General features: G+C 38.5%; 1 protein-coding gene across 1 annotated transcript in view; it reads left to right on the forward strand.

Annotated features, from left to right (window-relative positions):
- The first annotated feature begins 660 nt into the window (after positions 1–660).
- prkcg (protein kinase C, gamma) overlaps positions 661–25,003 on the forward strand; it is a 39,669-nt gene continuing 15,326 nt past the window's right edge. The window contains exons 1-9 of the mRNA XM_047361802.1: positions 661–2,071; positions 2,885–3,149; positions 17,254–17,285; positions 17,394–17,476; positions 18,144–18,255; positions 19,279–19,407; positions 19,486–19,642; positions 19,866–20,067; positions 21,197–21,394. Of these exons, the coding sequence (XP_047217758.1) occupies positions 2,038–2,071; positions 2,885–3,149; positions 17,254–17,285; positions 17,394–17,476; positions 18,144–18,255; positions 19,279–19,407; positions 19,486–19,642; positions 19,866–20,067; positions 21,197–21,394 (1,212 nt within the window). The 5' untranslated portion in view covers positions 661–2,037. The remainder of the gene's footprint in view (positions 2,072–2,884; positions 3,150–17,253; positions 17,286–17,393; positions 17,477–18,143; positions 18,256–19,278; positions 19,408–19,485; positions 19,643–19,865; positions 20,068–21,196; positions 21,395–25,003) is intronic.

Raw genomic sequence — 25,003 nt, forward strand, 5'->3', positions numbered from 1 at the left:
ACTGCTTTGACTGTAGATTTGGACAGCTTTAGGAGAACAGCTATTTTCCTAATTTGGTACCTCTGTTCCTTAACCCCATCTATCTATCTATCTATCTATCTATCTATCTATCTATCTATCTATCTATCTATCTATCTATCTATCTATCTATCTATCTATCTATCTATCTATCTATCTATCTATCTATCTATCTATCTATCTATCTATCTATCTATCTATCTATCTATCTATCTATCTATCTATCTATCTATCTATCTATCTATCTATCTATCTATCTATCTATCTATCTATCTATCTATCTATCTATCTATCTATCTATCTATCTATCTATCTATCTATCTATCTATCTATCTATCTATCTATCTATCTATCTATCTATCTGTCTATCTATCTATCTATCTGTCTGTCTGTCTGTCTATCTATCTATCTATCTATCTATCTATCTATCTATCTATCTATCTATCTATCTATCTATCTATCTATCTATCTATCTATCTATCTATCTATCTATCTATCTATCTATCTATCTATCTATCTATCTATCTATCTATCTATCTATCTATCTATCTATCTATCTATCTATCTGATAACATGGGCTTGCAAGTTATGTAATAAGTCAGCAGCACCCCTCCAGCAGGGGGTGCCCTAAGCAGCCACCTACATGGCCTAAGTCAAAGCCAGCTCTGTTTATAGTAATTTCTCATGAAGTTCCGGATAAAGTCTACATTACTTGAAAGGAATGTTTTGTTGTCTTTCTCATTTTGAAGAGTAACTAAAATGACTGGGGCTCTGTGCCACATGGTACAGTATTTATTCCCCAGGAAAACTGAAAGTTCTAAATAAATAGTTAAAGGTTCCTAGAAACTCTAAACTTAAAAGTACAGTAATTTACAAATTATTCTTAATATTTCTAATTAAATGTATTCAAATAACTGTCTGTAGTCTGGCTAGGACAGAATATTTAAATCCATTGTTTTTACTAATCATATCTAGAAATCCTATCCTCCTCCTCCCATTTAAGCCATGCTTTTGAAACAACACAAAAAAAAAAAAGCTGGACTAATTAGGTTTGAATGATGACCTTATTTGTAACAAACTGTTTTTTGTATGTGTGTGTATATTTGCGATAGCCCACCATCCCCACTCAGAAAGAAAACTACCATTCCCATCAGGCTCAGCTGACCTGGTTTCAGTGTAGATTGGGGCACTGTTATCATGTCACCACTTGTTCTGATCTCAGATCATTGGGATCCAGTGGACATCCTGCCACTGCTCATGTCTCAGGCCTGGTGATCGCTCTGTCATACAAATCCAAGATTTGCTAAACCAAGCTGAAAATTTCTCGGATTCTCCACCTCTTGTGTTCTTGAATCTTTCTGGTCCATGAAGAATGCCTCCTATCTTCTCCCTCTTCCTCCCTCTGTTTGGCACAAAAGGAAGTGGGAACCAGTTGGCACTTGAGTTTCCATACTGTACTGATTGTGGCAAAATGGCAGCTTTTGCTTCCTCCTTCCTCCTTGCTGTGATTCCCTCACCCTCTCCTGAGAGAAGTAACCCAGATTTCAAAATGAATCGCCGCCTATTCCCCTCAATCTTTCTCTTCTCTCCATCGCTCTCTCTTTCTCTATTTTTTCCACCCTCTCTTTCTCTCTTATTCTCTCTCTATCTCTCATCCTCTTCCTCGTAATACAGAATCAATCTTGGAAAGAGAATACCACCTCTCTATCCCGTACTCCTACTCACCCTGCCTCTGGGTTAACGGATATATACCACTTCAAACCTCATTGCTTGCTTTTTGAAAACTTGTACCAGTCAAATTGCCTGTTGCGTTCATTTGAAGTGATGTCCTTTTTTGTTTCTTGAGCTGCTTTTTCTCTCCTAGCTGCTGAGTTTTCTGGCTTGTCTACCTATTTTTTTTGTTTTGTTTTTTTTTGTTTGTTTTTCTTATTTAAGTTGACCAGCTTTTGGTGCACACCAGATTTTCAATCGAACACATTCAGACGAAGAGTGACGGAGAGGACGACGGAATTGTCTTGGATGAGAATTTTCTTCAAAATTACCAAAAACTACGGTATTTAGTGTTTTTCATCTTTCTAGTACAGGTTGGTGCACAACTATAAAGTGTTTTTCATAAGATTTGTTTTCTCCACAAGCCCATTTAAATTTTTTTTAACTGTTTCTTTGCTGAGACATCATAATTTTATCATTTATTTTTGCTACAGTCTTACTTATTTATTCATTAAATCACTGCAGGCATTTCATTTATCATTTAGCAGCGGGCAACTGGCTTGCTCCATCCAATATTTGCAGTTTGCACTTTTTCCCTGCACGCCCCATTCCCTGCAGACGGGTGCATGTTATTCTGGTCCAAACTTTTCTGCAGAAATAGGACTAATTGCTAATAAGGGCAGGCAGGAAGACGACAAGAGGAAGCAGGCTCCAATACTGGAGCAGCTGGTGGGGTGTTGTTGACATGGCAACAGGAGGTAGTTGACAAGATGACCGAGGGGTGGGTGGGGTGTGGGTATTCATAGCATATGAGGGGTGCAGCAGGATGGACAGCCAGTATGTGGGACACACAACGAGTTGAGCTAATTGTTTAGCTTCTTGGTGTTTCTCAGGAGACTTTTGTCTCTTTATTTGAATTAACCTCCCTGTCTTCTTCATTATGCCTCCCTCTTTTTCTTTTGTTTCGCTTTCTACCTGTCGCTTTGTCTGTACTCATTCCATCTCGTTCACAATCTTTCCCTTCATCACACCACTCTTTCTCTGCTCCCTACCCTACATTCTGTCTTTTATCAATATCACTCCTGTCTCTGTGTGATCTATTGTGCCCATTGTCATCCATGTCCTTGCCTCCTCCCCCCTACATTTTCCAACACAGCTCTCAGCCTCCTCTTGCTACATCCCACAGACATCATGTCCACCCCAGTGTCCCCTTCCCCCTCCCTCTCCCCCCTGACGCTGACTTCCCCCACATCACCATCCTCCCCACTGCCCTCGCCCCTCTCCCCTCCGCCCAGGGTGCCCGTGTTTCAAAGGAAGGGAGCGCTCAAACACAAGAGGATTGTCGAGGTGAAAGACCATCAGTTCACAGCACGCTTCTTCAAGCAGCCCACCTTCTGCAGCCACTGCACCGACTTTATATGGTAAATCACACACACAAATTCACATGCTGTTGCACATTCATACAGAAACCACCCCAGCAGATCATATGCTGCCTCCTCAGGCATCCCAACTCTCAATCTAGTGCTGGCTTTCACCATTTTTTCCGTCTTTCTTCAATTCCAGCTGTCAGCTGGAGATACTGCCCACACTGACCTGATATGATCACACAACCTCATCTCCACACTGCTGCCCACACCATGCAGGAGTCAGTTTGGGAACTTCATGCGCTGTCTCACACAATATGCACACAAACAAAACCCTGTCAGGACTGAGCATGAACTGATATCAGATTCTCACATGGTTTTACAGTATTGCGGTATTTACACTAAAATATAACACTTTCATGCTTCATTAACCATACCCACACTCAGGATGTGTTTGCTGTGTTTTCTATTATCTCGAACGATTCCAAAGTTAAATGAGGTTTTTTAAACATAATTTAAAAAACTTATTCTTTTCAAAACGAGCACGGATGACTTTCAAGTACATTTTAGGCCAAAGTTGTTCATACCCCTGGTAGATTTAGGTGAAAATTAATCTTTTACTTTGACCAACATATTTTTTCCTCACTGGTAATAATATTAACATTTTGGAGTGATTGCCGTCTTACTTCTAATAGACAATCTCTGGATGAAGTTAAAGAGTAGGGTGATGGTAAGGAGGCCTTCCAACCTCAAGGACTTGGAGCTCATCAACAAAGATAAATTGTCAAAATACCAAAGGCAATATGCAAAAAGTGGTCAGCCATAATAAGTGGGGTTTGATTGCTGTAATGCCATTAAAAAAATCCATTGTTTATTCAGAAGGGTATACATAATTTTGAAATGAGCTTTTTTTAATGAATTGTAAATAAAACTAGATAAATAATGTTTTCATTGATTCCTTCTTTGACATAGTTTGATTTTCTTTTGAAAAGCATCTGTCTCATTTTCTGTCAGAAACAAACTTCTTGGTCAAATGAAAATAATTTTAAACCTAAACCTGCCAGGCTATGAACAATTTGGGACTTAACTGTGTTTTGTAAAATGATTTTCACATGTCAAGTGACTTAAGAGAATAACATGCATATATACCTTCATATATGTATTTGACAAATTAATAATACCAAACACTGAATGTAGACTATACAAATGTTGTTGTTCAAGTAATGTAGCCACATATTTGACCTTTTTCTAATATTGCTCAGTCTAAAAACAAAAACCTTGTGTCCCTGATGTCTTAGCTGGTGCTATTTTCCTGTCTCATTCATCCTTCATTCAGCTCTTTGTTTTGAATTCTTGAGCCTCTCCATATTGAAGAGTGTATTTTAAAACAAACAGTCAACAGAAACAACAAAGGATTACTCATAACACTAAAATTAGAGTCATTAATGAACTGAGTGATAAACAAACCTAGTTGCAGCACACAGTAATTACAACTAAGGAACCTCAATATCTTATATTTTGCTTTCTTTTGTCCTTAAAACTCTAGTTAGTTGAGCAGTCTGTCAGACAGCAAAAACGTCACCTACTTCTTCCTTTTCCAAGAGACGTTCATAGCATGCTAGCTGTGTCAGCATCACCTTCATTTGAGGTATTCTCAAAAGCAGACGGTGAAAACGTCAGGTGAAATCTTGCCAGTGATCCATGATGTCCATTTGAATGGGCCGATAATTAACTGCTATTTCCTTACAACATTAAATCAATGCTTCCAAATTTTTTCTCACCATTTTAACCCTCCTGGGTCTATTGGTCTTTTTTGTGCTCTTTGAAGCTTATTTTTGCGTAACTTTGACTACATTGTTGCAAATTGCATCCATTTAACCAAGGGTGCATCTAATTGACATTGTGGGGATAATTCTTCATTTTATATATTTGTTCCCTTTTAAGTTATTAATGGACCTTTTAAATTAAACAGAGGAATCTGTGTCCTTTTTATGTTTTACTACTTTCTAATTATGTGAACACATTTTAAATCTATAATATTGCAAACAGGGGATAGAAAAAGACCACACAAAAAATACAATTTAACCAGAATCAGTGTAGCTGCCAATTTCTTGACGCTATTGGATGGGGGACAGACTTTTCGCTAAAAGGATTTTTTGTGTCTAAAGGACACAGGTGGAGCACAAAATTAAGGGATCCCAGAGGGTTATATCAAAAGCTTTCAGAAGAATTGCGAAGTGCTGTACACAATTTAACTGCAATACTTGAAACTGATTTGAAGTGTTAGATTAAATTATGAACTTATGAAAAAGTATAGAGATGGGCTTCAAGATAGAGGTTACACAACTTTTTCAAGTTTGTTCAAGGGATGAGCTCAATCTGACCAGCCTATAATATTATTTCTTCTGTTTAATACAGATAAGGAACAGTTTTTCTTACTATTGAAACAAATATGATGACATTTATGATAATGCCATCTACACCATTCGGTTGTAGTTATTTTTTTCAAATACATTGACTTCAGTAAACATAGAAAAACAACACCTGCTGAAATTAGTAGTAGCTTTATTGGTGTATTTATTGCACTGAATTAAATCCCTTTATTTTCTTAATGGGGTACCACAGGTATAACAAGCTGAAGTTAGAAGGTTAATCCAGCTGCTTAACATGCATTCTATTGTAAGTTACACCGCCATTACTGTCTGTGTTTTTAATGACAGGAAATCTAGGAAAACAGACAATTTTGTCTTTCTGGTGAATGAGATGAAAAAAGGGTAGCAGCCCTCTTTTAACCATCTGGCCTGTGGTGCTCAGCAATAGGTCAGGATGGCGAAGGGATGTGTTCCTCTATGACTCAAACAGCCTGAGAAAACTGGTCACTCTGGCTCTTTTTCTGGTATCTCATTAAACAGACTTTTAAAGGCAGGAGCAGTATGATGGACAATTTTAGCAGTTTTGAGAAATGTGAATCTTTTTGAAAATTTGGTCAACTTTGATCAAATTCTCTCCCCAACACCAGCTAGATCTACAGGGAGTGACAGCATGGCAACATTTTTAACTCTAAACAGTCAATTTTAAATTGTTTGTGAAATAAAATTGTATGTTTAAAAGTTTTTATGGAAATTATAACTTTCAAAAGAAGTTTATATTGTCAGTCATTTTCTATACAGCTTCTTCCATAGTGAAAAGCTGGTGACTATCTCCAGCAGTCTATGGGTGGGAGGGCCTGTCCATCACAGGGAGTTTAAATTGTGTTATGTGAAAAACGCCATGTGATAAAGTTGAAAAACAGACCTATTATTTCTGGAAATAAAGAGCTGGACTTAACAATTTTATGATTTGTACGGTACCAAAATACGCTGCAATAACTTAATAAAAAGCTCTAGAAAGTAAAAGGTGCAGTGAAGTAAATAACAACTACCAGACAATTTACAGTCGACCTCTGACATGCTGATATTATTTTGAAAAAAAGATGCTGAGCTGTGTCCAGCCCGGGGAAAGCTTCATAGCAGCCATTTGTGTGTGAAAGTGCTCGTATGTGTGGACATATGGTGGGGATGTACCATATGTCGACGCAGGACGCTAACTCTGCCAACAGCCTCTGGATATCTTTCAGGACTTTTCCCCAATTGGCTGCTGTCTTTGATGGCAGAAGCCATACTTTTTTCAGGGTGAAAACCATCTTCTTTTAAACAAGATTTCAGCAAAGCAGCCCTAGCTGTCTGAGGCCCTTGGAGTTTTTTTTTTCTTTTTATTAATTAATCGATCAATGTTATTGTGAGTACTTTGTTTATCAAGTAAAGTATGCAGAAAAGGGAAGCTGAATGTTATTTATTATTTTTCTGCAACTTATTCGACACAACTAAATATCTTGGTATAATTTAGAGGAGGTTAAAAACATGGTTTTCATCTGTTTAGCAACATGATAAAGTAGATAAACTGCAACTCTGCAACTCTAAAATACATAAGTTGGTTTTCTCTGTAGAAAAGGAGGAAAAGCTCAGCTGTTTATGTTGAGCGTCACAGTAACACTGGGTTGAACTCAACCCAGCAGCCAATGAAAAAGAGGCAGGGTACATCCTAGATAGGTTTCATGTCCAAAGCAAGTTCAATATAAAGTCACAGGGGACATAAATATCTACACATACACTCTTACCTACATTTGAGTAACAGTTAACCCGATGTGTATGTTTTTGAACTGCAGCAGCAGTGACGGTTCTTGATATGGGCCATATGGGCATATGAAAAGCCTTAAAAAGGTAGCGCACATGCATCAGTAAAAATATATTATAAGACATACATCTGTCAGTTGTAGCCTGAAGAAGTTTTCCATTGCTTTTATGTATTCGTTGTCAATGGATGAGTGTGAGCCCCGATGTGTTGAGTAGTTGTCCTCTGCTTCCGGCTGAGAATAGGGTGACATGCTTTGTGCATGACTGCACTGCATTTTATCTTGGCCCAGGATCTCTGGGAGATCTTCCACACTCCACACAGAAAGGCCTTTTCTGGGATTCAAAACCAGGAGCCTTTTTCTGTGAGGTGACAGCACAAATGTGAATATGCATCTCAGCCAGGGGTTTCCAAAGTGCGGTCTCGGAACCATTAAAATGATTATATGTACCACTTGACCACAATCCAAGAGATACAAGTTTGCCCTGCTCATCTTGAAAATGTGCCCATCTTCATCAACTGCCTCCCAGGCAGTTAATGAAGATGGGCACATTTTATTTTATTGTTTTGGATATAACAGCCTTGCATTTTGCACAAAATTTCACTTGGGGCCATTATTGGCAACCAGAACAATTCCTGTAAATTAAAATTAACAAAACCATTTGTTAGTTATTCTTTACTTTTTTGAGTTAAACAGAACATTTAGAAACTTTTAATTAGTGGTCCATGATGTAAATAAGACACGGAGGCTCATTCCTCTTAGCAAATGGCCACTACAAGGACCAATATTTATCTTAGGGGGGTAAGGGGGGTAAAAAAAGACAATTAACAGAGAACTGAAGCACAGAGTCTCAATTCAATTCATTCAATTCAGTTTATTTATATAGCGCCAATTCACAACACATGTTGTCTCAAGGCACTTCACAACAGTCAGGTACATACATTCTAATTAATAACTACCTTTTGAACAGTGCAGTCACATTCAGTTATTTATTCAAATTGGATAAAAAGTTTTTCTGTCTAAGGAAACCCAGCAGATTGCATCAAGTCAGTGACTTGCAGCATTCCCTCCTCCTGAATGAGCATGTAGAGACAGTGGACAGTCACTGGCGTTGACTTTACAGCAATCCCTCATACTGAGCATGCATGTAGCGACAGTGGAGAGGAAAAACTCCCTTTAACAGGAAGAAACTTCCAGCAGAACAAGGCTCAGTGTGAGCGGCCATCTGCCACGACCGACTGGGGGTTTGAGAGAACAGAGCAGAGACAGAAAGAGAACAAAGAAGCACTGATCTAGGAGTACTTTCTATGGGAAGGAAAAGTAAATGTTAATGGATGTAGCTCCTTTAGTCGTTTCACCTAGAAAGAAAGAACAGATAAACTCTGAGCCGGTTTTCAAAGTTAGAGTCTGAAAGAGAGCACATAGAGTTAGTCAAGTAAAAGCTCAGTCAATTGCCATGTCTAGGAGAGAGAAAGGGTTAAACACTGAAAGACAGGGCTATGTGGATCATCGGTAGAGGGTGAGCATTAAGTTGTTGCCAGCCGAAGCTTGGACGATGCCCCTCTCCAGAAAGGTGCCACAGGTAGACACAGAGTCAGGCCAGGTGTAGCTTCTAGGAAGAGAAAAGAAAGAGAACATAAAGTTAAAAGCTGAAATAACAGCAAATAATGCAAAATTGGAGAATAGTGTGAGGATGTAGTGAAGAGGGTGAAAGTGGTCATTATGTCCTCTAGCAGCCTAAGCCTATAGCAGCATAACTACACAGATAGCTCAGGATAACCTAAGCCACTCTAACTATAAGCTTTATCAAAAAGGAAAGTTTTAAGCCTAGCCTTAAAAGTAGACAGTTTGTCCATCTAGAGCCCACTTATGGTCATCGTTATACTAAAAACCACAACGATTGGGATACCTCTTTCTGTCAGACTGATTATAACCATTGGAAAGGAGAAGGGGTCATACAGGTAGCAGAAATGGAGGGTGTGTTTGCACCTCAACCATAACTGAGCCGGTTTAGGCTAAACCTGACTCCCCCTTACTCCATCCAACAGGGAGGGAGGAAGGCGGATGTAAAAAAAATATGGAAGATAGCTCAGGATAAACTAAGCCACTCTAACTATAAGCTTTATCAAAAAGGAAAGTTTTAAGCCTAGCCCTAAAAGTAGACAGGGTGTCTGCCTCATGGACTAAAACTGGGAGCTGGTTCCACAGGAGAGGAGCCTGATAACTAAAGGATCTGCCTCCCATTCTACTTCTAGAGACTCTAGGAACCACCAGTAAACCTGCAGTCTGAGAACAAAGTGCTCTGTTAGGAACATATGGAACAACCAGATCTCTGATGTATGATGGAGCTAGATCATTAAGGGCTTTATATGTGAGGAGGAGAATTTTAAATTATATTCTGGATTTAACAGGGAGCCAATGAAGGGAAGCTAAAATAGGAGAAATATGATCTCTCTTTTTAATTTTCATCAGAACTCTTGCTGCAGCATTCTGAATCAGCTGAAGGCTTTTCATTGCATTGTGTGGACATCCTGATAGTAAAGAATTACAATAGTCCAGCCTTGAAGTAACAAATGCATGGACTAGTTTTTCAGCGTCACTTCTGGACAGGATATTTCTAATTTTGGCAATGTTCTGGAGATGAAAGAAGGAAATCCTAGAAACCTGTTTAATATGGGATTTAAATTACATGTCCTGGTCAAAAATAACACCAAGGTTTTTTACTTTATTATCGGAGGTCAATTTAATGCCATCCAGGTTAAGTGATTGACTAAGCAGTTTCTTTTTTAAAGACTCCAGTCCAAAGACAACAACTTCTGTCTTGTCTGAATTTAGAAGCAGAAAATTTAAAGTCATCCAAGTTTTTATGTCTTCAAGACCTGCTTGTAGTCTATCTAACTGGTTGGGCTCATCAGGATTCATGGATAAGTAAAGCTGAGTATCATCAGCGTAACAGTGAAAATTTATTCCATGCTGCCTGATAATTCTACCTATTGGTAGCATATATATAGTAAAGATAATTGGCCCAAGTACTGAACCCTGTGGTACTCCACAATTAACCCTGGAGTTTAAAGATGATTTATCATTTACATGAGCAAACTGGAATCTGTCAGACAGATAAGATTTAAACCAGCCTAGCGCTGTTCCCCTGATCCCTACAGCATATTCCAGCCTTTTTAAGAGAATATTATGGTCAACTTTATCAAATGCAGCACTGAGATCTAACAGAACCAGTACAGACACAAGTCCATTATCTGAGGCCATAAGAATATCATTAGTGACTTTCCGCAGAGCTGTTTCAGTGCAATGATGAGCTCTGAAACCTGACTTGAACTCTTTAAACAGGTCATTGCTGTGTAAATGCTCACACATTTGATTAGCAACTATTTTCTCAAGAATTTCAGATAAGAATGGAATATTGGATATATCTTGATCAAGCAAAGGTTTCTTAAGTAAAGGTTTAATTACAGCTACCTTAAAAGCTTGTGGTACATATCCATTTACTAAGGATAAATTAATCATATCTAAAATGGGGCTGGTAATCAGAGAGAACACTTCCTTAAATAATTTGGTTGGGATTGGGTCTAACATACAAGTTGAGGGTTTAGATTAAGCTAATATTTCTGATAACTCAGGAAGCTCCACAGGATCAAAGCAGTCCAAACACAGATCAGGTTCTACAGTTACTCCCAATGTTGTCTCACTTGCTGAGGATGAAGGAATCATCTTCGGGAGTATGCCAAAGATTTTCTTTTTAATAGAATCAATTTTATTTAGGAAGAATCCCATAAAGTCATGACTGCTGAGAGCTAAGGGAATAGATGGCTCAACAGAGCTATGACTGTGTAAGTTTAGCAACTGTACTAAAGAGAAACCTAGGATTATTCTTGTTCTCTTCTATTAATGATGAGAAATAAGCTGTTCTAGCTTGGTGAAGTGTTTTTTTATACAACAGTAGGCTATTTTTCCAGATTAAGTAGGAATCCTCTAGGTGTGTAGAGTGCCATTTTCTCTCCAATTTTCTAACATTGTGCTTTACAGTACGCAGCTCTGAATTAAACCAGGGAGCTAGCCTCCTATGAATAATTACCTTCTTTTTCAAGGGGGCTGCATTGTCTAATGCACCACGCAATGATGAAGTAACACTATGAACAAAAGAATCAATTTGTGAAGGAGAAGAAACAAAATTATTTCCCTCCACTGTGTTTTTCTGTGATAATGAGGAAATCAACAGATTCTTTAAAGGTTGTTACAGTCTGATAATGATCTCCTATATTGAAATTTTCTTTCAGGTGTGGAGTACTCAGTTAAATTAAACTCAAAGATTATTAAAAAATGGTCAGACAGGACAGGGTTATGAGAAAATATTGTTATGTCTTTACACTCAATGCCATATATCAGCAAAAGGTCCAGAGAACGAAGACAAAGGTGGGTAGGTTTGTTAATGTTTTGAGCAAAGCCAATTGAGTCTAAGATAGCATTAAAGGCTATATTTAAGCTATCACTTTCAGTGTCAACATGAATGTTAAAATCGCCCACTATAATAACCTTATCTGTATTTAACACCAAATCAGATAAAAGGTCTGAAAACTGATCTAAAAATTGAGAGTAAGGGCCTGGTGGATGGAACAAAACAACAAACAGAAGTGGTTTTAGTGCTTTGCAATTTGGATGAAGAAAACTAAGGATTAAATATTCAAAAGATTTGTAGCTATTAATTGGTCTGGGACTAGTCAATAAATCGGACTGAAAGATGGTTGCTCCACCTCCTCCTCGCCCAGCACCCCGAGGAATGTGAAAATTTAAATAATTAGTAGGAGATGACTCATTTATAGTAACATAATCCTCTTGCTGCAGCCAGGTTTCTGTGAGGCAAAATAAATCAATCTGATTGTCACAAATCAGGTCACTAACTAGCAAAGTCTTTGAAGAGAGAGATCTTATGTTCAGTAAGCCACATTTAATTGTTTTATTTTTCTTTTTAGTCTGAGTTGTGTTTATTTATATTAGATTTTCCTGATTTCCTCGTTTTAGATTTTTTTATCTATTCAACTTTGGCCATGGGCGAGACACTGTCATAATAGGGTAATGGGTGGGTAGCAGTACAGAAGTTGCAGAGAGGTGTGTTCCTGGTCCGAACCCTGGGTTGTCGGAGGTTTGGAGAAGTAATAAATTCGGCCAGATTCCTAGAAAGAAGAGCTGTTCCATCCAAAGTGGGATGAATGCTGTCTCTCCGGATCAGACCAGGTTTTCCCCAAAATATTCGGCTGTTATCAATGTAGCCCACATTGTTTTCTGGACACCACCTAGAGAGCCAGCGGTTGAATGACAGCATGCGGCTAAACACAGAGAAAATTACGGAGTCCGACATTGTTTTGGCAAACTTATACACCGAAGCAACACTAACTTTGGTGACCTCCGATTGACGTAACCGGGTGTCATTACCGCCAGCGTGAATAACAATCTTACTGTATTTCATAACAACAGGAGACTTTAAAGGCAAAAAGTCCTCCCAACTTTAACAGGAACCATTTACTTTGGTCAGATGACATTAAGATTGAGCTTCAGGTAACAAACAATCCAGGTGGATTTGGCATGAAGGGCCATGGGCCCCGATTTTCTTACAAATGCCTTTGGAAGCTTGCTAGAGTGGCTTCATTAACTCTTTAAAATACCAGAACATTTTAAATAAAATCTGGCGGCCTCTGGCATTAATACCAAACATAGGCCATCAGTGGGTCTGTTATGATCATGATCCCAAACAAAACCCCAAATCAACATTGTGAACCAGACATTTACCTCTGTTCAAAGTATTAACAACAGGCAATTATGGTCCTGGGGATTTTCTTAAAAAAAATTATTTGTTATTGTAGAGGTTTTGCAAAATAAATAAATATACTCAAATTATAGGTTGTTTTTTAAAAAAAAGATTGCAATGGATTATTATGCAGCTACATTGAAATATTGCATTATTTTACACATTTTTTCCAGAGATACATTTTTTATTGCTGTATTTTGCTTATTTACATCTGTCAGCTTTAGTTATCAATTTCCCAAAAATTAAGATTTTTGTATAAAAAACACTAATGAATATATTACGGTTTGCGTAATGTTTTATTTTACACCAAACTGAACATGAATAACTCAAATCAATGATAAAGAAAGGAATGAATTTCAAGAGGTAATGAGCAGTAACCTCTTAAGTAATCTAATGTGACAGATTACTTGCCATTGTCAGATATCTGTGGACAATTACTGACAACCAACTCTAACAGATAAATAAAGAGGAACCAGAGTAGACATATGACCTCATTGGCATAAAATATTTTCACCCGTGGTTTAGATTAGCTTGAGTGAGATGTTTAGCATACATTTACATCCTGCTGATAGTGTGACTGTGGATGTGGCCAGGTGGTGGAAAAGAGGTGGAAAGCTTATTCGAGCATATTCCTTCAATGGCAGCAGTGAAGCCATTAAGTCCCAGTTGTTTGTGAAATCACCAGTTGTAAAATAGTCAGGTGAGACAGATGGCACCAGTTTCACACAGCGGCTCAACCAAAACAAAGATTAGAAAAGCTCAATCCCAATAGTCATAAAATGCATTCATTTCAAAATGTCGCTGTCATGTTTCTTGACATTTACTTCTCCCCACTTTTTCTCAGTTGTTTTCCCAATAAGTTGCTCAGTTATAGTCTAACAATAAAGCAGCTTTGTTTGATTTCAAAAAGTGATGCTAATGGCTAAAACACAGTTTCTTCTGTGCTCCTCTGTCTGTGGATGCCATTTTGAAACATTCACACATGCATTTTCTTTTACAGCTACTAGAATATTATTTAATCATATTACTGCATTTTGTTATACACTCTCTCAACTGTCCATAACTGCTTTATGAGTTTAAATTTTATTGGCAGTGTTTTGTTTTTGAGTGCAGTTTAAGACTTGTCCATGCACATATTTGTACTTATAAACTGCTCCTACTGAAATATTATTTCACTATCTCCCTGCAGAGTTTTGATCCTCTTGACTTCAGTTGTTTTGCAAATGCTTCATAAGAAGTGTGCTGTCTTTGAAAACAACAGTCCTAACAACAATAATCGAGTTAGAGGAAGTCTAAAATGCAAGCTCGCTCTACTGCATCCCCGAGCTACAATATCTTTAAAGGGGTGGTGTGAATGAGCTCTCAAATGCAGTCTGACAGTTGGAAGGCAGACAGGTGAGCTATCAAACTTTGATTTAACTAAAAGAAAGCTGAATGTGCTGGAAGGCAGGAAGTCACAAACGGAGGGATCCAGAACTAAAGAGAGCAGGAATAAAAGATGACATGATGATGAATAGTACAAGGTGAAACAAATGCAAGGACCTGAGACAGAACAAAGGAAACCAGGGAGCATTTAAACTGAGGGAGGATGAGGAGCGACATGTTACACGTGAAGTGATCAGCAAAACAGGAGCAACTGAGAGGGAAGCTCAGAAAATAAGCTATATATATATCTATATATAGATATATATGTAAAACATTAGACGAAGTATGTTTTTGACGCATTTGTCAAACAAAAATCATAATAAAATGTTGAATAAATATGGCTTAATCAAACAGCGCAGTTCAGATTAAACCACCGTCCATTCATATCGTTTCTCAAGCAACTGTGTTTTACTAATGTACAGTAACCTGTAAACGTAATGAACATCACAGCCACAAACATAGGGTATTTTATTGGAATTGGTTTTAACAGATCAACACCAATTAGTGAATAATCGAAGAGTGAAAAAAAATGTATATATGGTTTTCAACATTTTTTACACAAAAAGGGAATTGAATCATAGTGTATATTTGATTTCAGCCCTCTTTAGTTTGATAACCCTAAATGAAATCCAGTGCAACCCACTGCCTTTAGATGACGTCCAATTACTAGACAGAGTCCACCTGTGAGTAGTTTAATTTCAGTATAAATCCAGCTTCTTTGTGAAGGCCTCAGAGGTTTGTTAGAGAACATTAGTGAACAAGCAGCATCATCAAAAACAAGCAACATCACAGAAAGTCAGGGAAGAAATTGTGGGAATGTTTATAGCACGTTTAATTTATAAAACTATAATCTTTTAAACATCTCACCGAGCACTGTTTAGCTGATCATCTGAAAATAGAAAGAGTATTGGACAACCAAAAACACACAGTTACATGTCTGTCCAACTTAACTGATAGACCAGGTAAAGACAAAACTAATCAGAGAAACAGCCAAGAGGCCAGTGGTAACTTTGGAGGAGCTGCAGACAACCATTTGTCATGCATTTTACAATTCTAGCTATAGTGGTAAGACGAAAGCCATAAGAGTTGCCATTTGCAGCTGTGTCCTCTACTGGGCATGTAGGGGACAAGGCAAACATGCTGAAGAAGGTGTTTTGGTCTGGTGAGACAAAATCGTCTATGTGCGCAAAGAAAATCCACCTTGCCTTGTGTAGGTGGAAATTGACACTGCACATCACCCTGAAAACATGGCAGCACCATGGTTTGGGGAGGCTTTTTTTCAGGAGGGACAGTGAAACTGTTGAGAGTTAATGGGAAGACTGATAGAGTTACATAAATACAGAATATTTCTGGAACAAAGTTGATTAGGGGCTTCGAAAGACTTGAGCAGAGTCTTAGGCCCCTTCCAGCAGGCCTAAGACTCTAAACATAAAGGGTTTAGATCAACGCAAATGCATGGATTAGAGTCTGACCTAATCTGATGCAAAGCTGGTATAAACAAACCACCTAAATGTAATTGCTACCAAATTTAGCTCTACAGAGTATTGACTCGGATGCTGATTGGTGGTTCAAGGAGGGGCAACACCCTGCAAAAGAACAAAAATTATGAAAAATTCACAAAGAGAATCAATAAAACAATAAAACAAAGTAAGCAGTGTTTCATTCTTGATCCGTCAAACAATTAGTTGAATAGTCTATTCATAGAGTTGGCAGAAATTGTTAGCAATGCTTATTTTCTGAAAATAATTATAGAAGAGATTCATTTCCTATGTATTATAGAAAGAGACATTTCTATGAATCTTAAATGGAAATATTTTACCCTTAAGGTAAAATGAGGTCAACAAACCATACAGTCAAGTCCTGAACATATGGGTAATGGGATATTTTGACAGTAGTACAGTTTATTATTCATGCCCTGTCACCTCTGAAGCTATAAATACTGTAAAGAAATTTGGACATATCTCTTAATAACTGTACTTTTATTATTGCATTTGTAAATTAACTAGCAAGTCTTTTTCCTCAGAGAAGCTGATATGTTTACTTACATTATTTGACGCATTTATTTTGTCTGTTCATAAATCTGAAGTGCACTGCACTATATTTAAATATTTGCTCATCAGGGGAAGCAGACATTTCTCTGTAAGTCAATTTCTGGTTCTTTAACGCCCCCTGCTGGCAGAACATATGTACTGTCCTGCAATCATGCCTGTAGACTGTGGTCTTCAACTGAATACTGATCGAGGATCAGATCACCTTCCACAGCCCCATCATTAATCATTCCTTAGCCAGAAGGTGAACTCATTGCAGATCAGTGATTATGGTCAGTTTAAATCCCTCTGGGTGCCTTCAGTATGATTGTAGTGGAGTTCTCTGCCATGCCTCAATTGTTTGACTTTGTAAGAGAACCAGATCCACTTGAATCACACCAGGCTAGCTGCTGAATGGATGCTTTGGCCAATCAATGGCTTTAATTATTCAATTAAAGTTCGGAGGAGACACAGGGAGCAAGCCACTGTGTTAGAAGAATTGTGTGTGTGCTTCTGTTTGACCAAGTCAGCTTTTTGGCTGCTTCACAAAAGATAGTTTATCAAGTTTCCAAAACAGCCAGTGGTGTTTTTGCTTTTTTATTTAAGACAGAGTTTGTTGAGGCTGGATTGAACAATTAGTTTTAAGCCGAATATTTTACTTTGAAGAGGAATCAGAGCAGATTGTTTCTGGGTCCTAATCCATGTTTCTTTCTCATTCAGGGGCATTGGTAAGCAGGGATTCCAGTGTCAAGGTAAGGAATAACCTGCTGTTTTCTGTTTGCCTGATGTTTTTATTTTCTCTCATATATCTCTCTGCAAAACAGATAACATTTTTAGGCTCATCATCCTGTTTTCTCCAGTTTGCAGTTTCGTGGTCCATAAAAGATGCCACGAGTTTGTCACCTTCACATGTCCCGGATCTGTGACTGCCCCCAGGCCCGATGTGAGTGTTCCTATTATCGTGTTCTACACCATTTATATCCTCAAGTTTCCTGCCTTCGCCAGAACTTATACAGCGCACCATCATCTACACATTTAGCCATCTTGCTCGTCGCCGATGGCATGTGTGCGTGACTCATCCGTCAATCCGTGCTTCTGTGTCTCATCTGTGACATCTACACTCATGTCATGTCATCCTGCAAGAGGAAGCAGGGAATTTGAGATAGAGAGGAAGGTTGTGCGGCGAGGAGAGATGCGGGAGTGGGGTGAGAAGGACTGATAAGAGTGAGAATTAGACGACGGAGAGAGCAGCAGACTCCTCAGCCCTCCTCTGTGTGGCATCTTGAGGATATTAGGGAGATTTGTCTTTTCCTCAGGAGAAGTGGGGTGACAGCGGTTATTAATAGCAACGAGGGAGGGAATACAGTTTGGAAGAGAGGGTGGCGAGGCGGTTAGTAAGAGATAAAAATGATTCATTCCTTCCTGTATGGTAAATATACACTAACATACTCACAGCCCTGCCTGGATGCAGTGAATTTCCTCTCCCAGTGGGGAAATCTAATTGGCTTCTACCTTCATCAACCTGATATACGTGTGAAAATGTGTGCTTGGGGCCATGCTGTTTAATGTGTAAATTATGAGTTTGTTTATTTGTTTGTTTTTTATTCCAGGACCTGAAGAGTCAACACACTTTTAAGATCCACACGTACTCTAGCCCCACATTCTGTGACCACTGTGGATCACTGCTGTACGGACTCATTCACCAGGGCATGAAATGTACCGGTGAGTTTCACCTTCCATTGTGGCCCACTGTACACTGCACTGCACAGTGCTGACATTTAATATCAGTTCTCATTGAGAAAAACATTAAATTTATCTCTGCATCTTTACAGGGAGGGAAAACATGCAAAAAAGACATAGGAAGGTACTGGTGATGCAACCACATGTTGATATTAGTTGGTTAATTAGTCAGGCTATCTGCTGGTAGAGCCTGCAGTCAACTGCTTCACAGATGTGTTGCCTGTAACTCACCAACTGTCGTTTAAAAAAAGCATTACCTCAATAAGAGACATTGGTGGCGTTTATTAATTTTCCACATCACGACTGTGTTTTCCTGACCAGAAATATTTCAAAACTGCCAAATTTGTCTTTTTTTGTCAGCAAGGGAAAGTTGTAGTAGTCTTCTTTAAGCGATATGACTGGCAGTGCACAGCAACAGGTAGGGTAGGGGTTCGAAGGGACTCTGATAGTTTATCTAGGATATTAGTAAAAGGACTTCAAACCACAGGAATGATTTGATGGGAGATTTAGCTGTGAAAAGTAGAACTGGACCCATTCCAGCCCACATTTTACCCTGCAAACCCATGAACAATTAATCACCAGATGTTGTTTAATAAAGACATTATGGAGAATCACTCCCTCACATGGAAAGAGAAAAATTTGTCCAGATACAATTAATTTTATGATGACTTCAGACAAAGATTTGGGAAAACTGGGAATATAATAATCTTATTGTAACAGTCTAGCTTGAGTAAGAATTAATGGGCATTTATGGCCACTAAATGTAAGCAAAAGTTGCATTACAAAAGAAAATCAAAAGTTTTCTGCGCACATTATGTGAATCGATTGCTACATTCATAAACTTATGTTTATGCAAACAAATATGCGAAACACTGACAACAATTTCTAGAATCTAAGGAGTTGGAAACATTTATTTTTTACATTATATGCTATTTGTTTCATACTTTTGTCTTTTGTATAGCCACACACTTCAGGGTTGTTTTGTTTGTATTTTTGCACAATAAGGTTGCGACATGAACGTCCATCGGAGATGTGAGACCAGCGTTCCCAGTCTGTGCGGTCAGGATCACACAGAGAAAAGAGGTAGAATCCACCTGACCATCAGAGGAGACAAGGAAGATATCTACGTCACAGGTGAGAGGATATGTTGGGTTATGAATCAAAAAGCACCTAATCCCGATTTTATTGATTAATTCTGTTATAACCCTGCAGTTCGGGAGGCTCGCAATCTGATGCCCATGGATCCAAACGGTTTATCAGACCCATATGTAAAACTAAAATTGATTCCAGACCCAAAGAGTCACAGCAAACAGAAGACTAAGACCATCCGATCAACACTCAATCCCGTCTGGAATGAGAGTTTCACCTTGTGAGTCCTTGTGAAATTTAATCCAAGGTGGAAACTAAACAGAGCTCTAGCAGAAATAAAAAAGGATAAAGAAAATGTATAAATAGGCTGAGATGCATCATTTAAACCTTGAAATATGCTTGTTTGAAGGGATTCTCTGTTGTTACACTTTCTGTACTGTGTAGTATCTCGTAAGCCACACAAAACGATTCCCCACTTGAGTTTGAATTTTGGGTTTCCTTAGCTCAGTGCGGGGCAACCAGTGGGACAGGCGTCTGTCTGTTGAGGTGTGGGACTGGGACCGGACGTCCAGGAACGATTTCATGGGAGCTCTCTCATTCGGAGTCAGCGAGATCTTCAGACGTCCTATTTGCGGTTGGTTCAAGCTGCTTGCACAGGATGAGGGCGAGTACTACAACATCCCAGTGCCCGATCCAGATCTGCAGGTAGGAGGACATCTGTTGTCCTCTGTACATGAAGCCTGGATAATTATCTAGACCTAAGACCTGTTTCTCGGTCTAGATTTCTAGGTCCTCTTTCAATTAATTTGATTAAAAAACATGAATGATAGATTTTAGCAGTTTTTTCTTAATGACTACATGATGCAGTGCATCACAAAATATTTACACCCTTTTAACTTTTAACACATTTTGTCACATTATAATCACAAACTTCTATGTATTTTATTAGGATTTAATGTAATGATGCATGGTTTTCAATTTGTTTTCTTTGCAAAGATCAAGAGTCAATACTTTGTACAACCACCTTTGCTGCAATTATAGCTGCAAGTCTCGTTGTGTATCTCGCTACCAGCTTTGCACATCTGCAGACTGAATTTTCATCCATTCTTCTTGGCAATATAGCTCAAGCTTGCTCATTAGATAGAGAGTGTCTGTGAGCCATTCCTTTGGAGCTCTGGCTTCATGTTTAGGTTGGAAGGTGAACCCTCACCCTAGTTTCAAGTCTTTTGCAGCCTTCAGTAGGTTTTTTTCAGGATTCTCACAGCATCCCCCCAGCATAATCCTGCCTCTACCATGTTTCACAGGGGGCATGGTATGTCCAAGTTGATGGACACAGCATTTTAGATTTTTCCACATAGGGTTTTGTATGTTGGCAAGAAAGTTTATTTTTAGTTTGTGATAACAAGAACACATCCTTTCATGGCATATGGCAAACCGCAGGATTTATTTTCTGGCCATGGATTTGAAATTGTACAGAGATCCAAAAGCTTAGGGCACTGCTTCAACTACTTCCAAGGTGCATGAAAAGGAAGACAGGCATGGACATGTCTACTGGATTTTTTTAAAGAATAACCTAATAGTAATTTAATACATATGCACTCCACACATTTCAGTTTCAGAGTTTTGTTTGTACATTTTCCCATTTTCCTTTCAATTATACACTGATTTGTGTTGGTTGTCACATAAAATGAAAATAAGTTAATTTGAAATCCACTTCCTAGTTACTTGTTGCATCCGGTAGGGTGCAGAATTGTTCGGACTGTTTTTATGATTAAGGTAAAGATGGACTAAATCCACCCATTCTTCTCTTATCTGTCTCTTTATGCTCCTCCAGGAACCTCAGCCAGATGTTACAACACCCTCTCTGCCTCAGGTGTTGGCTGCCCCGGTGCCTGAGCCTTTTCCAGTAGTCCTGTCTCCAACCCCTGTCCCATCCTGCCCGCCCATGCACTCTCCGGGTCCCGGCAAAGTCAGAGTGGCAATCCATGATTTCAACTTCCTCATGGTGCTGGGCAAAGGCAGCTTTGGCAAGGTAACTGCAGCAGATTGAGGTGAAATGTCATCCTCTCTGCACACGATCACCGCCTCTGATCCAATGGCTGCAAGTGTTATCAAAGAGACCACCCATGCTGCAAACAAAAACATCTATTCTTGGATTTAAAATTTCTGCTATGTTCATGACCTTCAACTGGCATTTAATTTAAAGCTCCTGGGAACACTGAAGGTGAATCGGTTTCAAAACACATTTTTCAGTTATACTTATTTTTTCATCGTCTCTTCTTCCCCTGCTAAATGATTCACTTGAACCTGAGTTTTTCTTCAAGCTGGTACTTGCCACAAAGGCAGCCCTCATGAAGATGTTCATTTCAAGGGATACTCTGCTTTATATTCTTTCTTTAATTCCCCTGTAGATGAAGAATAATGAAGAAATTTCAGTTTTGAGTTATGTCCCCTCCTCTGAAATCCCTCAGCATTGTTTCATAACCATCAGAGAGTCCTCAGAGGAAAGGAGAAATAGTCTCTTGTTACGTAAGATGTGTTGAAAAAAAAAGGAAGAGGAGAGACAGGCCCCGGGGCTGCTGAGTGAGGAAAAGTGAGAATAAAACTGACAGAGATGGAAAGAAACAGAGGAGGATTACTGAGCTGCAGAAAGTAGCAAAATGACCGAAAGAAAATTGGATTACACCGGAAATGAAAAAAAGTATGTGTTGCTGGGATTCATAAAAGTATGAAGGATGATGAGGCCAGTTTTTCTGTGAATTTGTCTGAAATTATGAGACAAAGCAGGAGACACAATCAAAGAGAGGCGGCACTGTTTCTCACAGTGACTGCACACACAATCTTCTGCAAGAAGCCATTTTTGTAGTTGCATTGATTTATAAAATATGAAAAAGTGTCATTTTCTCCATCATTCAATATGAAATTAGATGCTATATCTCAAATAGCCAGAAACCCCTTACAGTGCAGCATTGCAGAGTGGCAGCACAATTTTGAACAGGGCTGTTGTCAGCATATTGCACTTCTCGCTTTACTAAAACCAGTATCATGTGGTTCTCTCGATGTGGAAAATTATAGCATCATTAGCAGTCAGAGCTGCCCACAAACAGCCATTTTCAAATCTCCTCTCGATGTATTTTTAATGTCTGATAATAACCAAAGTGTTGCTTTGCTTTTTTTCATTTATGACATTAATGTTTCTGGAAATCTTCAGGCTCGGCTTCTCTTTGATTAAACACTTCATTATGCCAGGCTGAGCGTACGTCTGTCTTCACCAAGTGATTACTTTTTTTCCACTTGTTCTTTACAGATTTTTTATGCATTTTCAACAAGTTCAGGATTGAGATGCATTTAATCTCAAAATTAATGCAGAGCTTTGAAACTATAATCATACCCCTTGAACTTTTCCACATGTTGACAAATTATAACCTCAAACGTCAAGATATATATTTTAGAGATTTTATGTAATAGACATTCATTTTTACTACACAATTATGCACGACTTTGTGTTTTTCTATTACATTAAATTCAAATAAATACATTAAGGTTTGTTGTTGTAACGTGACAAAATGGGGAAGATTGCAAGTTACAAGTTCTATGAATATTTTTGTAAGGCCTTGTAGTAATAAACCATTCCCCACGAAGCTGGATATACTTTTTTTTACTTCTTCTCAAGAACTGATTTAGTCTTAACCAACAATGTGTTTATTTTCTCCTTACTTTAATTGATTAATCTTAAATCCAAAACTTCCAAATTATTCCAACTTTATGGGTAACCTTGTATTTTGGTTTAACATTGACAACTGATAAACAATACTCTATAACTGAAAAGTTAGGAAAATACTTCTTTAAATCTTCTTTGGCGGTTATCACAATCTCCTTGTGTTTCCCGTTTTAATGATTTTGTTTTTGGGATTTTTTCCTGGTTTTTGCTGCTAAGGGCAAAAGTTTTAACTTGTGTGTCTAGAGGTAATTCACTGTGGCTTTAGTGTTTTTAAGTATTATCATTCTGCTATAGAAGTCATCCTTTCTTCATTTTGGGTATTTCATCCATCCTTTGTACCTGCTTGTATCCCTATCCAGGGGTCAAAGGGAGAGACGCAGGGTATACCCTGGTTAGTTTGTTAGTCAGCAGGGCGACTCAGAGACACACACCAACAGTTTGGAGTGGCCAATTAACATGGCCTGCATGTGTTTGGACTGTGACGTGCGGTGAGGTTCATGACTGGTGAGGCACATGCTCCTCTGGAGTCGGACGCACAAATATATGAACCCAAAATAGAGGGAATTTTGTTCTTAATTGAAACATTTCATTTTAAAAGCTTTTAATTATGCCGCAATCAACTTTGTTTGTTCAACTATACAATAGCAAGAAAAACAAAATAATATTTTATATAAGGTCAAATTTGATTATTTGAAATTGGTTTTTTTTTGGCTGATCTCTCTTTTTATTAAAATTGAAAATTGTCTATGATCTATTCTTTATTTGTATATGAAGTCCATGGGAGCAGGTTGAATTAATCAAGACTTTTAACATCTCCCGAATCTCCCTCACCTTCTTATTGTGGACACTAATGATCAGTCTGTGGCATTCAATGGCAAGTCATGTACGCCACACTGTTTTCTGGTGTACCCATCCAGCTGAAAAAATTGGATTACCTTTCTCCCACTTGTTTGAGGCAGAACTTTCAGCTCTGGGGGTTGGTCTTCCTCTCTCTAAAACCTCCTGTTTCGACTAAAAATCCAGTTTAGAAAAATCCTTTTTCAGTGATGAGAAGTAACCTCAGCAAGTAAGCTTACCCTTTTTATTTTGACTGCGCATTTATGACCGATTAGAAAGATTACATATATCACGCACATGTAATAAATATATTAGACAAAAGGTGGATCGTCAGCAAGTGTTTTGGCGAAATAAAGTGAGACAGCAATGGGCATGCGGCAACTGCCTGCATCAGTCAGTGTGTGTGACACAGTACCATCGGTGGTGGGGCTCAGCTATTCACTGCCTCAGGCCTCCCCTGACTGCACGTCACTGTGATACAACCCACTCATGCACAGGTTGAACATTTAAACTTCACACAGAAAGGAGCTTAAGATTTAAACCCGAGAGCTTTTTGCTGCGAGAGAACAGTACCAACTGCCAGAGCCTACCAAGATAATCTGCAAATATTTGTTGCACAAGTGCCCACTAATGACTCGGAAAGGGTTTGTTTCTGTTGATTTCTCTCTACAGATTGAAGTTGTGCAGCAGCATTCTAGAACAGTCAGCCTTTGCTTCATTTTCTGCTAATCTTGCTGAAAGCCTTTTCAAAAGTGTTTCTTTATCATTCAGACCTCAAACTGACCTGAACAATTTCTGTTAACTTCCATTTTTTTATCACATTATGAAGCAGGGGAACTGCTCAATGAAAATACTCCTCTATTTTATGGGACCTAATTATTGAACTTTTCACAGTCCCAGGCAGCTGGAAGAGCCTTGTTTTAGTTTTAGGAGTTTTTATGAATCCTGACCTGTCCTTGACTGATGGTGGCAGTGAGCAAGCCACAGACAGAAGCAACATAGTGTTGCTTACAATCTCAGGAGAGAATGGATATCGATATAAATATAGCTGCACTCTATTTTATGCATGTATAATACCTCAGT

The sequence above is a fragment of the Girardinichthys multiradiatus genome, chromosome 3, assembly GCF_021462225.1.
Source record: "Girardinichthys multiradiatus isolate DD_20200921_A chromosome 3, DD_fGirMul_XY1, whole genome shotgun sequence".
In the NCBI taxonomy this organism is placed as follows: domain Eukaryota; kingdom Metazoa; phylum Chordata; class Actinopteri; order Cyprinodontiformes; family Goodeidae; genus Girardinichthys; species Girardinichthys multiradiatus.